The sequence below is a fragment of the Callorhinus ursinus genome, unplaced genomic scaffold (assembly GCF_003265705.2).
Source record: "Callorhinus ursinus isolate GAN/ISIS: 27379988/994484 unplaced genomic scaffold, GSC_fseal_2.0 scaffold32, whole genome shotgun sequence".
Lineage (NCBI taxonomy): Eukaryota > Metazoa > Chordata > Mammalia > Carnivora > Otariidae > Callorhinus > Callorhinus ursinus.
Window position 1 is genome coordinate 11779337 of NW_027397094.1, and position 15201 is coordinate 11794537.

A 15201-nucleotide genomic window follows, 5' to 3' on the forward strand; every position below is an offset into this window, starting at 1 on the left:
AACAAAAAAACAATTAATACATTTAGTAATGTATCCAAATTTAAACCAAATTTAAATAGTGGTTACTTGGGTTTAATTTCATATCTTTGCCCACAGGCCTGCACATTACATGTCTGACCAAACTGAAAAGCATCCATAATACTAGCAGTGTTTCTTAACTTCCTTTGAGAAACCACCATAGACGCCCCGCCCCGCTGACATTTTGCGTTCATGAGTATGTGTGCATTTGCATGTGTGTCCCTGTGCATATACATGAGTCCCCCGATGCCCTAGGCCTGTGAACACCCCGGTTGGTGATCTGCCCTGCAAGCTTGCCACCCCACCCGCTGTCTTTGAGGACCACACTCTAAGGAAGACCACCCTGCACATGGCAGGTGTTCAGTAAATATCTGTTGAATCTGCTGAACGAAGGGACATGGGCAAGCTACCCAGTTCAGCTGCAATTCCTAGTGTAAGGAGGAAAAGGCTCTCCCTCAAAGAACAGGCTGCTGTTGTGAGGAGACCATGAAGTCACTCCTGAGAGTCAGGCAGCACACGGCCTGCCGGCAGGAGTCCACTCCACATGGCTCTCTGACCCTCCCTCCCGGGTAGGGGATGTCAGGAAAACACAGGCGATGCAAACCGGTCTCCGACCTCAAGGAGCTTAAAATCCCACTGGCGGGTAAAATCAACAGGAAAAGGCACCACAGAACAGGACCGAGCGTTTTAAAGAATGCTACAGATACAGGTGCTCAGAGCGCCAGGGAGGGGAGGGAGGAACGGAGCTCGGGAGATTCAGGGCAAGTGTGTTGGTGGGAGCATATCCCAGAGGACAGAAAGGACCCGCGCCAGAGACGGGAAATCTTCACTCTAAGCCGAGCGGATCTCTAGTCTGGGAGGCTCGGGGCTCCTCGGGGCTTGAGGGCAAGTGCGCCCCAAGCCTCTGGGGCCACCTGCTAACCTCACACGTATGCACTAGTACGTGCAGGGTGTTTACCGCTTGAAGTCAGCAGTGGGATTTACTACACGTAGGACTTCTAGGACCTCCTCTGCATCTAAAATCTCATGATCCTAAAGAACTTGTGGCAGGACTTAACTGACTCCGTATCCAGCTGTTAGTTCCGGATGCCCCCACACTTTGGGCCACGGTGACCACAGCTGACTATCCCATATTTACATGATGCTGTGCCAATTCAGATCTAAGCTCAGCCACGCTAGAAACAGGATCTAATAAGAAGGTTTGGCTGCCCTGGACCCATATTCTGGATGAAACAGCAGGGCAGACAGAGGTCGTGCCCCACCTCCCATTTAGGTACCCCCCCGACCCCTACTTTTGAGCAAAACGATAAAGCCACTCTTTTTCTCTGAACTGAAACAATAGAGGGGTGCAGAGCTGCCCTGGGCGCTTATGGCCATTCATGAGGATTCCACCTACATTCTCTAAAACCTACCTGGAATTTGTCTTTCAACACCATCATCACAATTTCAAAAGATTTTTCTTTTTTGAAAGGCACGTCGTAGGTGATCTCTTCCCATCCCCATTTTTCATTTTTCAGAGTATTGCACACGATGCAGTTGGACCACTTGAAACGCGGGTTGAAATGAAAGGCTACGTCAGCGCGCGGCTTCACGCTGCTCCCACACTGCAGATCCACCTGGAACCTGCGAGAGCAAGGACCGAGGGGCCGCGTGGGCACTTGGAAGGAGGCTGCAGGGGAAGGCCCAGCAAGCACGAAACTCCAGCCTCAGTGACCCATGACTGATCCTCTGTTCCTTCACCCACGTGGCCTGAATACCTTCTTACAGAATCTTCCTTCCCTTCCTCAGTGCAGAGCCCTGAGCTGTGGCTGGGGCCCCATCTGTGCAGAATAAGAGCCAGAATTTTCCAGCCTCCCTGGCAGGCAAGCATCCTGGAGAGACTGCCGAGGTGGAAGTGTTCAGGGCAGGCTCCTGAATGGCCCGAAGTCAGCCAGCATCTGCCTTCTTTTGTCCACCCCCCTCCCCTGCCCACTCCTCCCAAACCCCACAGGCACCCACCCAGACACCCAAAACATGGTGTGAGGGCTGGATTTCTAGCTGCCGTGAGCCCTGAGGAAGAGGACCTCACCCTAGGGATAGCAGAACTGTGAGCCGGGAGAGGCCTGCTTCTCTAGGTTCTGTGGAGTTGCCTGGAAACGTGTGGGATGTCTTCTTCAGACCTGACTTCCACCGCTGTTATCTGGGCATCAGCCACACACAGCTGGCCCAGCTCGAACTCAGACAGCCTCGCCCACAGTTTGTACCCAAAGCAAGCGTCACACAACTTGCCCAGGACGGATCTTAAGCGATGCTGTGGGAATGTTATGCTGTAACTAGACCTTGTCCCTGAGGTCTGACCACAATTCCCATCATGAACCAGATCTCTAATCCTTTATATTCAAACCACTCACTGTAATTAAACACCGAAGTGACCTTTATTTCGGTCATTTACTCCCATCTCCTTGGTACCTGCGCCGGGGCTGCTGATGAAAGCAAAACCAGGCCTCAAAGTACCAAAACGGTCTCCCCACAAAAAGACAGTTAAGTCGTGTTCCTGTTTCATCTAACATGATGGCTTTACCTGTCCGAATCACAGGGCACATGCCCACGTATTACAATCAACGTTCCAGGCTCCAGCTCCCCAGGAATGGTCCCAACATAGGGGATTACCTAGGAAAAAATAATTTTAACAAGTGGATGTTTACATAAAACAGACTACATTTTGAAAGGCTGCATGTAAATCTCGGAATCTAGCATTTTTCCAAGTCACTATTCAAACAGGATAGTGACAGTGTCTGAAACTTCTTTGAGTTCTTTACAGAGAGACACAGCTGAAAGTTCATAGACTTTTTTATTTGGCTGGGGATTTTGTGAAATAAAACGTCTACTTAATAGGATAATTCTGATAACAGAAAAAAAAAAAACTTGCTGGAAGTCCTGTCCCCCTCCCCCTCCCTTTCCCCTAAAGTTCCACTGATGATCCCAACACGGGACCGAGATCATGCAAGGCCCCAAGCCTGTGTTGATGGAGGCAGTGACACTCGCTCACTGCCTGCGGAGGGGGCTCCGAACATAGCCCCTCCTCCACACCTGGGATCCGAGTGTCTCATCTTCCCTGCCAGGCTTCCAGACCACAGCCCAGGCCTCCAGACCCTTGCCGGGAATCAGAACCGCATGATCTCAGGGGTGATTCTGGGTGCCTGTGGTCTCTCGAGAGACAGCACCCACCTGGCCTGGCTTGGTCCAGTCTGCAGGGTTAGGTTCCAACACAGTATCCAGGTCTCAGCCTGCCCCCCTCATCACCTGGAACCCAGCCTTTCTGTCCAGGGCTGGACACACTATCAGATCTTGTCACTTTCCCAGAGGTGACTCCACCATCCTCCCCACCCCCTGGCTGCACCTCCTGCTTCACAACCATTGCCCCTTCCACTCGGGGGCATCTGAGCAAGCCAGGCGGGCCAGATGCCATCATGCTTTACACCAAGCTCACCCCAGTTAGGACATAAATGCTAAAATCTATGCAAGGTAGCTCTGATTGTCAAGAAATAAGACCTAAAATGAGAGGGCATATAAAAGTAGTTGTAGATTGGCCATTCCTAAGCTGAAAATCTTAGCACAAGCACCATCTCCTCCATGGAGCCTTTTTCAGACCCCGTGGGCTAAGGGACACTGCCCCTCTCTGAGGACCCCTCACAGCACGAGACACGGCCTAGATCGTAAACTGCGCAGGGCAGGCCTAGGTCGGCACCTTTACACGCCCACAGCTGAGGTCAGGAGCCGGTCAGTGGTTGCACGGTGAAGGAGTGAGTTCTCACCAGCCCAGAAACTGGGTTCTAGCAAACCGCACATACCCAGACCAGCAGCAGCTGAGTAGTGTCTCAACAACACGTCTTGCTGCCTTAACCAGTGAGCCAAGCCATGACCGAGAATAGCAGAAAAGGACGGAAGCCCGCTGTTACCTGGTGTCACCTCGTGTCACCTGGTGTCAGGACAGCTGCTGAGAGCAAGGTGGGTGGGAGGAGCAGAGCCCATCCCACCAGAAAACGCCACGTCAGAGTGGCGACAGCCCCATGCCAAAGCAGCTGGGTGTTGGGTGGAGAGGATATGGAAGGAATTACGCGTCCACACTGATCTTCTGGGCCACAGCCGATTCCAGGAAGAGCCAGCAGGACCCTCCGCAGGGGAAATCTCTTAATCGACTGAATAGTTTTTGTAACTTCAAATTTTATATACATTCCAATTATATTTATGCGGAATATTTAATGATGCAAAAATGTTAGGGATAAAAATATTAGTGAGAAAAGAGCCTGCAGAACTATACACAGTATGATCTTACCTAAGTTAATGATAAACATTAAAAAAAGAAAACACTGTAATGAAATAAACCAAAAATGTTAATAACAGTTTTCTTGAGGAATGGGATCTTAATTCTCTTCATGTATTTTTATATTTTCCAGCTCTCTACAGTAAGCATTTATATTTTTACAACCACAAGTTTTTATTATATATTTAACTTTAGGGTTGGAAAGAGCTTTCTGAGACCCAATAATCTACCCGTCACTGCCAATAAGTTCTTCACAATGGTTAATAAGTCGTTGCAGTCTGAGAAACAACAGTGCTGAACACTTTTGCCATTTGCTCTTTTAGTTGTCTGGATTAACACTTCCTACTTAGGAAAGTTCCCTCCATGGTATCAGTCATACTCAAGTGATTTGGATCATGTGAGTGACACGAAATACCCTGTAGCTTTTTTTTTTTTTTTAAGATTTTATTTATTTGACAGAGAGAGACACAGCGAGAGCAGGAACACAAGCAGGGGCAGAGGCAGAGGGAGAAGCAGGCTTCCCACCGAGCAGGAAGCCCGATGCGGGGCTCGATCCCAGGACCCTGGGATCATGACCTGAGCCACCCAGGCGCCCCCTGCAGCCCACTCCTTGAACTCATGACTATTTGCTCCCGTGAAAAGGGAGGAGGACGCCGTTTTGTAGGTGAATGTCAAGCTTTGATGTTTCACGAATAATTTATGTAAAAAAAATTAAAGCACAGTTCTGATCACACTGGGGACAACACTATAAGCTTAAGCCATACTTGTGTTTAGCGTTACCTGCCGGAACATCCTAGCTGACTCACAGTGCTCTGCCTGCTTTAGGATTACTTCTGCAATGTCCCCTACCCACAAAGGTCTCTCCTCGGTGGACTCTGCAGCTAAAAGTATGCGCGTCCTGTCCGGGAGGAGCCTGTAAAGCAGCCGGGAAGAAGTCAGATCCCCGTGGAAATGGGATACTCGGGCTGTTCAGAATCACAATCTTCTTCCATATCTAGAAGATCCTCACTCAGCCTCATCTTGACCGCAGGGAAGGGCAAGGGCATAGGACGAAACTCGGCCACTCGGGCCCCCCTGACCTTCCAGACAGGAAGTGAGAACCAGCAACAAGAAGCCGGGATCCCTGAGTGGTGGCTCTGCCGGCAGGCAGCAGCTGTCCCCAGGGTGGGAGGCAGGGCTGGCCCGGGTGGGATTGCGGTGCACAGGGACCCTTTTGGTGGGAAGAGTCGTACAGCACGGCTCTGGGTGTCGTCTGTGATTCTGTAGTTGCCAAGTGTGGTTCTTCAGTCCTGCTAGAGAGTCTGAGAACTACTGAGTATCACTGAATAAATCCCTCTTCTGCTTAGACTGGCCTCTGGGCTTCCAACAACAGACCATAAGTTCAACATCTTCAAATACAGGGCACCAGGTCGGTGCTTCAGAAGAATGTATAGAATTCCAAGTTGCCCAAAGAACGTTGATAAGGAGCGTGGTGTGAGCTGGGCGGTTGGGAGGGGCAAGCCCGTTCTGATAGAGATGTCCGTTTACAAAAGCAGAGAGGCAGGAAAAGCAGAAACAGATCCGGCAGACAGTGAGCAGGAAGGGGGCAGTTCAAGACGGCGGGGGAGAGTGTACAATGAGATCATGAAGGCGGGGCTTGGGGGCCACGGTCCAGCGGGGTACAGAACGCTGGAGCGCAGCGGATTCGCTGGGAGCCAGACACAAGGACACAAGCCAGGCGATGGGGGTAGGCCCTGGGGGACGCGGGGAGGAAGACACAGGACCACTTCAAAGGAAACGATCTATAGGGGCCACCGTCTAAAATGGTGAAACCGGGGAGGAAACAGATTTCAGGAGGAAGAGGAGTTTAGTTTTGAACACGTCTTGTGTGACGGGTTGGGAGAACATACACCGAAAGGAGTGGGGGATCCAGGGCCACACGGTGAGTGAGTGCTCCCAGTCAGAGCAGAGAGGATTATTAAAGGGATCGAGGCAGATAAGCTGAGAGAAAGGACAAGGCAGGGGCAAAGGTTTGGAAAATGGTTTGGAAAATGCGGGAGTACGCAGGAGAGAGTTCACAAAGCAGATGGGACTGCTAGCCCTGCAAGGCCCCCTGACGAGGCTGGCCCTTGGCTGGGGTCTAGGAACTTGGATCTGGGGAGAGCACCCACCACCCAGACGGCCAGGGGTGGTCTCCTGTACCTAAACTGTGCAAGCCATGTAGCGTATGCTAAAGCCCGCCTTCCTCTTGGGAGTCCGGCACGGCGGTACGTGTTAGCGCAGTCCACGTGCCCAGCTCCCGAGCGAATCCCCAGGCAGGGACTCTTGGGAGCTTCCCTGGGGGGGCCGCATTTCGCACGCACTGTCACAGCTTGCCGCTGGGGGATTTCAGTACATCCTGGGGGAGTCCACCGGGGGACGACCCGCGGAACCTGGCACCTGGATTCCCCTGAACTTTGCCCCCTTCTGCCTTTCCCTTAGTGACGTTGCTCTGTATCGTTTCACTGTAATAAACCATGGCCGTGAGGAGGACTATGTGCCAGTGAATCATCACACCTGGGTGTGTGTGTGTTGGGGACCTCGACTCGGGGGGGTGGGGAGAGAAGGATCGGTCAGCTGGACACCCCAAGGAGGTCAGTCTCAATATGGCAAGACTGTCAAAATCCTTAACATGGAAAAATAAGGAAGATTTAAAAAAAGATAATGAAGTGGGTATCATGCTCTTTGACCCAGTGATTCCTTTTACAGACTGACCCTATAAAATTCGGGCACACATGCATAAGGATGCGCATACCAGGCTGTACCCCAGGGCGCTGGGTCCCATCACAAAAGGAAACAGTCCTTTCATGGGAACTGGCTGAAAAAGTGACGGTATCTCCATCCGAGGGACCAGTCACGCGGCCCTGATGATAAGCGAGGAAATCCCAAGTGTGCTGAGAGCTCCAAAACGTGTTCAGTGGGGAGAGCAGCACCCTGGGCAGTGTCTATGCAGGCACCATTGGAGATACCACGGGGTGGGCTTCTGGGCCGCTTCCATAAAGCGAAGACAGCAAAAAAGCTGTTCAGATACACTCCGGGGTTTCCCAGAGCATAAAGATGTTTACATGACACGGAAGTCTATTAAGTGCGCAATGGCATTATACCTAAAAGAAAAAAAGGTACTTTCCTTAATTGAAAAATATTGCTACAAAATGCCAACCATCGTCTGAGCTTTCAGCAGGTTGTAATCCCCGATCACTGTAACTGATATAATAATGAAAACGTGTGAAATGTTCCAAGGATTTCCAAATTGTGACACAGACGTGAAGAGAGCAAATGCTGTTGGGAAAATGGTACTGACGGACTTGCTTGTCGAGGGAAGCACCATAAAACGAGGTCTGTAGTGTGGTACACACGTGTGAAGAAACAGGACCAATAACAGTGGTACACAGAGCACACACACTCTTGGCTATTCATGTGTATTCTTGGGAAGGGTTTACAGAAAACTGGTAAATAGGGTTGCCTTCAGGGAGGGGAACCGAGCACCAGGGCAGAAGGAAAATTTATGGGTTCGTGTAACCCTTAAATACGGTTTTAATTTTTAAAAATGATTTACACATACTATGTTTAGATTTTAAAAATAATAATAAAAAAGGCAAAGCCACTGGGTTTGACATAAGTGAAATTAAGTTTGGAACACAGATTATCTTCCAACGATTTGGGGCTTGGCGGCGTGGGAGGAGGCAAAGTTAAACCGCAGAAAGACACGGAAAGGAATGGAAGCCCGCAAAAGGGAAGCTGATTCGGGGAGGAAGACGTAACTGTAGATACGAACTCCGGAGTCTTGAAGCAAGGGCATCTGAGAGCCTCAGAGAAAGGGCCAGAACTGCTCACATGCTGTGTACGTACTCAACAGTCGAGCGGTGATCAGTAAAGACACAAGATGAAGAGAAGGACATGACTAGTAAAGACAAAAAGGAAATTAAGAAAGAGTAAAAAAAAAAAACAAAACAAAACATCAGAGGGCAGAGCTGTGGTAAGCAAACCAAGGCAGCAGAACGGACGCGTTCTCAGGACGGCGGCGAGCAAGGCGAGAGAGAACAGGAAGACACGAGGCCAGACGGGACCTCGGAGGTTAAGAAAGATTTTACTGTCTTGTGCTTTAAGATTAAGTGGTAAGGCGGAAAGGGGGGTCCTCAGAATACTAAGGAGAAAGGGATGAAGGTGGAAGTGTTCCCAAGGAGACTGGAGGATGTTTTGGCGCCAGGTGGAATGAATGTTAACAACCAATTTGATTCATTGCTAAGTAACTGCTTAACCAGCTAACACTCAGTCACATGTTAAGAACTGTATAAACAACAGTCAGTGAAATAAATCAGGTATGAAAAAGCACACAGGACAGTTACAGAGTGTACTTTATTTTTTTCCAAGAAGACTTAATATGGACAGAATTTGCTGCCAGTGTGGATGGAAACTTTCGAAACATTAAGGAATAAAAATTAAAAGGCGGTAGTTCTGTGTCTTCATAATGCTTCATAAAGCTTACAGTAAAAAGCCAGTAAACACATGCGTGTCCACACTGCTTAAGCTCTTCTCCATTTGCAGCTAGCTAGCTGCCCTTTCAGTGTTCAAAACACAATGGGGAAAAAAACAGAGGCCGCAAATAACTTAGATATTTTAGGTATTAAATTAGATATTAAATTAGATATTAAATTAGATATTAAATCGATTAGGATATTGTATAAGCTAGACTTAAAAAGAACTATTTTCTTGCGTTATTTTGTTAGTGATCAGTTCAAAAAACTGAAGAAGAGCTTAGCAGTGTGAGCACTTGGTGCTATGAATATTTATTTAAGAAGTTAAATTTAAAGATGGAGCACAATGTCATTTTTTTAAAAGATTTATTTATTTTAGAGAGAGAGAGATTGAGAGACAGAAGGGGGGCAGAGGGAAAGAGAGTATCCCAGGCAGACTCCCCGCTGAGCACGGAGCCCGACTCAGGCCTCCATCTCATAACCCTGAGATCACAACCTGAGCCAAAATCAAGGGTAGGACACTGAACCGACTGAGCCACCCAGGCACCCCAGCAAAATGTCATTTTTGCTATGCGGTTCAATCTTGCTACCTCTACCCTTTTCTGCTTGTGAAAACGGACTATAAAACTGAAAAACTGAAAAGAAAAAAAAAAGGCTATTTGCCAGAAATATTTACTTTGGAAGAAGATGTCACCATAAATTATCCTCAGAACAGCAGTGAGGCCACGTGGGCGCCCTGGCTGCATTCCTGCCCTACAGCACCGCTACGTCTCCTGGCCCTTCGGCAGGAAATGAACATCAGTGCACTCTTGTTTTGACCCTGTAGCTGAATGTGCTAATCCCAGAAATTACAGGAATCATCAGCATGATGCACAGCAATTTTAATCTAAAAAAATCACTTTCTAAATCACATTCAGGTAAGGCACCTTTGTGCACGAGGGCAGAACTGAGGAGGGTCACCTGACCATCCCTTCCGCCTCCTGGCAGGAGCCGGGGCTGTACTTCAGACACCCTTGTGGAGAGCCTTCTTTTTTTAATCTTTGCAGAAAGTCCATCTACAACCTTGAGATGTTGTTGCTGTTGTTTTTTAAGTAGGCTCTACACCCAGCATGGAATCCCATGTGGGGCTTCAACTCATGATCCTGAGATCAAGACCTGAGCTGAGATCAAGAATCGGACACTTAACGGACTGAGCCACCTGGGCGTCCCCAACCTTGAGATCTTTTTAACTGTAAGATACAGAAAATCATTTTGAATGTCCCACTGACTTCAAACTCAATCTTCCTTTTTAAAGGAAGCCTACTATTGAAGGCTATTCCTTCTAAAATGGAATTTGCTGGGGCGCCTGGGTGGCTCGGTTGTTGAGCAACTGCCTTCGGCTCAGGTCATGATCCCAGGGTCCTGGGATCGAGCCCCGCATCGGGCTCCCTGCTCCGCGGGAAGCCTGCTTCTCCCTCTCCCACTCCCCCTGCTTGTGCTCCCTCTCTCGCTGTCTCTGTCAATTAAATAAATAAAATCTTTTAAAATAACTAACTAAATAAAATGGAATCTGCTTGATGTGGTGGTTGTCCCTCACTCTGCATAATGACATCAAAACCTGGATGAAAAAGAGTTACAACTAGAAAGTAAGTAACAAAAAAGGGACCACGAACACAAATGAAACTGGCTTAGGGCCCTACTTCAAGGACTTGCACCCTCTCTCTCTTGGGGTGGGGGGCGAGCGGTTACAAAAAAAAAGCAGCAACTCTACCTCAGACCTAAATTCAGGATTCAGCTTCGGATATGTGGAAACCAGACGTTTCTGAAGATTCTTATCACCACGTCAAACTAAAACAAGTTCATTACTTCCCAGGACGTACACTGAAAGTTCCAGCAATTGCAGTCACTGGGGCTTTTGGACCAAGAGACCCTAATTCTTCTCTTTTTCCATCTTGCCCCTAGCTTTTGACCTTTTCCCCACTCAAGTATGAAGCAGTACTTGAAAGCGGGAAAAGCTGAGGGGAAAACAGACATTTACTTCTCATGAACAGGGTCTAATCAAAAAAGCAAATTAAAAAATTTTAGAGCAACAAATCCATTTTCCTTTGAAAATTATGTCTTGTGATTATCTTCCCAGCACCGCCAAAGTTGGCTTCCCCCCACCGTACCCCCACGTTCTCCACTCAGAACTCATTCTCACTGCCCTGTATTGTCACTGTGACTTCGTCCTCCGCTAGACTGAGCTCCAAGGGCTGTACCTGTTTTTCCATCAGCAACCACCACAGTCCCTCTGACAGGATGGGTACTTTCCATACGTTTACTGATTTTAATCTCTCCTCCCCAGCAATGGATAATGACTATCCAATTGGATTTGCTTTAAATCCTGCCACAGATAAAAAGTGATTTTATAGAAGTCAGTTACCGGGTTATAGATGATATTCTGCAGGTTTGTTAAGGACAACATCACTCTTTTCCACCTTGTCGTTGATTGAGGCCTCTCTTCTACGTATGATGTAGATTTTAAGCAAGTTTCATTTAAAGGTTCCCAGATTGAAACTGATGCTCTTGCCCTGTGTAAAATTAAAACAGAGGGAAAGAAAAGTTAGCATGCATCATTTTTCTTCATAACTGTTTCTAACTTAAATTACAAATTATTTTACTTATATTTACCAAGTAATAGGATGCTATTACAATCAAAGATCTGACCCCAATTATTTCTTTTTTTAATTTATTTTATTATGTTAATCACCATACATTACATCATTAGTTTTGGATGTAGTGTTCCATGATTCATTGTTTGCGTATAACACCCAGTGCTCCATTCAGTACGTGCCCTCTTTAATACCCATCACCAGGCTAACCCATCCCCCCACCCCCCTCCCCTCTAGAACCCTGTTTGTTTCTGAGAGTCCATAGTCTCTCATGGTTCGTCTCCCCCTCCAACTGCCCCCCCCTTCATTTTTCCCTTCCTACTATCTTTTTTTTTAAACATATATTGTATTATTTGTTTCAGAGGTACAGATCTGTGATTCAACAGTCTTGCACAATTCACACCGCTCACCATAGCACATACCCTCCCCAATGTCTATCACCCAGCCACCCCATCCCTCCCACCCCCCACCACTCCAGCAACCCTCAGTTTGTTTTCTGAGATTAAGAATTCCTCATATCAGTGAAGTCATATGATACATGTCTTTCTCTGACTGACTTATTTAACTCAGCATAACACCCTCCAGTTCCATCCACGTTGTTGCAAATGGCAAGATTTCGGTTTTTCTATGGCTGCATGATATTCCATTGTGTATATATACCACAGCTTCTTTATCCATTTATCTGTTGATGGACATCTTGGCTCTTTCCACAGTTTGGCTATTGTGGACATTGCTGCTATAAACATCGGGGTGCATGTACCCCTTTGGATCACTACATTTGTATCTTTGGGGTAAATACCCAGTAGTGCAATTGCTGTGACCCCAATTCTTTCATTGTGTACTTGTACACTAGATAATTTTAGATTATCAGTGCAGGAAATAGTGACTTAAAGTATACATTAGTAGAGAAGAGGGTTCAAAGTGGCCACAAAGGAAGATTCAGAGCTCACCTCCTCCCATGGACACAACAAATCTACAACTACATACAGAATTCCTCCTTTTAAAAGGGGACCTAGAAACTGGATGAACAGAACCTCCACAACAAGACACAGCACTGAGACAGACAGAAGGGGCAGAAATACAGTCTCACTAATGGAAAAACCATACCCAGGCATGGTCTTGCACAGTCCAGACAGATCTCAAAGGTATGGAAATTTTTCCAGAGTGAGCGATTCAAGCTCACATCAGGCCTTATATCCTGCACAGATGAGACAGTCCCCAAAACAGCTGGCTTTCAGAACCACCAGGGAATCACCCATAAAACTATAGAACCGTAGGGAAAGGAAAACCCATTCTTAAAGGGCCCGCGTGCAGACTCACTCAACCCAGAAACCAGCACAAACATACCAGACGAAAAGCACAGAGACTACACGTGGAGGAGACCTCCTATTAAACTTGGAGCATCTGCTCAGAGAAGCAGGGGACTGCTGGGTCTCTCCCTGGAGACGCAGACACTGGTGGCAATTGTTTTTGCTGACTCATTCCATCATGCTGATCTGCCCTCCAGACTGCTAATGCCAGGGGTTGCACACTGCTGAGAGCCCCACACGGCCTTGTGCCTCTGCGTGGCCTTGCAGACAACCAGACAACCTGAAGCAGCTGTGGCTGGCGTGACAGCCAGCTGGGCCGGAGGACAGCCCTTCCCACCAGCACACCTGTAGTCCAAGCACTGCCACAACAGGAGGGCGCATGTACCCCATGCAGGGGAGAGCCCTGCAGCAACAGTCTATGGTGGCCAAGGGGGGTTGTGTTTCTGTGCCCCAAGAGACTTCTACATAAAGCCGCTCCTTCAAGACCAGGAGACAGCAAACTACCTAATACAGAGAAACAAACACAAAGAGTTAGGCAAAATGAGGAGATGGAAAAATATGTTCCAAACAAAAGAACAACAACAAAGAATAAACAACAACAACAAAAACAGAAAGAAAACAAACAGAAAAGGACAAGACAAAACTTCAGAAAAAGAACAAATAAGCAATCTACCCAATAAACAATTCAAAGTAATGGTCAAAAAGACACTTCCTGACCTAGGGAGAAGAAATGAGTGAACACATTGAGAACTTCAACAAACAGAAAATATAAGAAAGTACCAATCACAGTCGAAGAATACAATAACAGAAATGAAAAATACACTAGAGGGAATAAACAGCAGATTAGATACAGAAAAATGGATCAGAGGTCTGGAAGACAGGGTGGTGACATCCAAAATGAACAGCAAAAAAAAAAAAAAAAGAATTTTAAGTATTTTAAGTACAAGATAGTTTAAGGGACCTCTAGGAAAACATAAGGTGTACTAACATTCACATTATAGGGGTCCCAGAAAAAGGAGAAAGAGAGAAGGAGGCAAAAAACTTTTTAAAGAAATAATAGCTGAAAAATTCCCAAACCTGTGGAAGGGAACAGACATCCAGGTCCAAGAAGCACAGAGAGTCCCCCCCCAAAATGAACCCAGATAAGTCCACGTGAAGTCATGTTACAATTAAAAGGTTAAAAATAAAGTGAGAATCTTAAAAGCAGCAAGAGAAAAAAAAAAAGGAACCCCCATGAGATTATCAGCTGATTTTTTGGGCCAGAAGGGAGAAACACAATATATTTAAAATGCTGAAAGGAAAAAACTCACAACCAAGAATACTTTACCCAGCAAGGTCATCATCCAGAATTGAAGGAGAGGTAAAGAGTTTCCCAGAAAAGCAAAAGCTAAGGGATTTACTTCCTCACCACTAAACTGGTTTTACAAGAAATATTAAAGGGACTTCTTTAAGCAGAAAGCACCATAAGTAGAAATAAGACATGTATTTTAAAAATCTCACTGGTAAAAGCAAACACATACTACAGGTAGTGGATCAACAGAGAAATGTAGGATGAAGGTTAAAAGAAAAAGTAGTAAAATCAACTTTATCTACAATAATTAGTCAAGGAACGCACAAAATAAAAGGATGTAAGACATGACGTTAAAAAAACACAGAACGAGAGTAAAGATGTAGTGCTTTTACAACATGCTCCAACGTATGCGACCACCAACTTAAAACAGACTGCTATATACATAGGTTATATATAAACCTTGTGGTAACCACAAACTAAAAGCCTATAATAGGTAAACACATAAAAGAGAAAGGAATCCAAACATCACATGAAAGTCATAAAATCACGAGAAGAGAATTACAAAATTAACCAGAAAACCATTAACAAAATGGCAATACATACATACTTATCAATAATTACTTTAATGTAAATGGACTAAATGCTCATTAAAAGACTCAGGATGGCTGAGTGGATTTCAAAAAACACAACAAAAAAAATCCCAAAACGACAAGGTGGAGGATTGCTGGGAAGATGGTGGCGTAGGAGGACCCTCAGCCCACCTTTTTGCACAGATACAATTAGATAATACACATAATCAGTGTAAAAAAGCAGAAAACAACTCGAAGGCAGAACAAACTCCACAACTAAATGTAGAGAAAAGACCACATATAAGAGGGTAAGAAGGGTGGAAACACAGTGAGGAACTAAACGAACTACGAACCCGTCCGCGGGAGGGAAGAACCCGCAGGCACGGAGAAGGCAAACGGACTATCACACTGAGAAGATCGCTCAGGGAAGATGAATTCCCTTAACGTTTGGCTTTGAAAGCCAGAGGGGCTGAATTTTGTGAGTTTATACAACCAGTGGGACTTAAAGCCTGGAATTCTAAAAATCAGTGGGCCCAACTGTGGAAGAGCCCAGAGGACGAGAAGAAGCTCAGTCCTCACCCTTAAAG

General features: G+C 46.5%; 1 protein-coding gene across 5 annotated transcripts in view; it reads right to left on the reverse strand.

The window, feature by feature from the left end:
- LGALS8 (galectin 8) overlaps window positions 1-15201 on the reverse strand; it is a 41464-nt gene that overhangs the window by 7433 nt on the left and 18830 nt on the right. For all 5 annotated transcript variants that reach the window (XM_025850883.2, XM_025850882.2, XM_073879014.1 and 2 more), the window contains exons 2-4: window positions 11216-11363; window positions 2579-2667; window positions 1431-1641 (exon numbers count right to left, since the gene is read on the reverse strand). In XM_025850883.2, the coding sequence (XP_025706668.1) occupies window positions 1431-1641; window positions 2579-2667; window positions 11216-11257 (342 nt within the window). In that variant the 5' untranslated portion in view covers window positions 11258-11363. The remainder of the gene's footprint in view (window positions 1-1430; window positions 1642-2578; window positions 2668-11215; window positions 11364-15201) is intronic.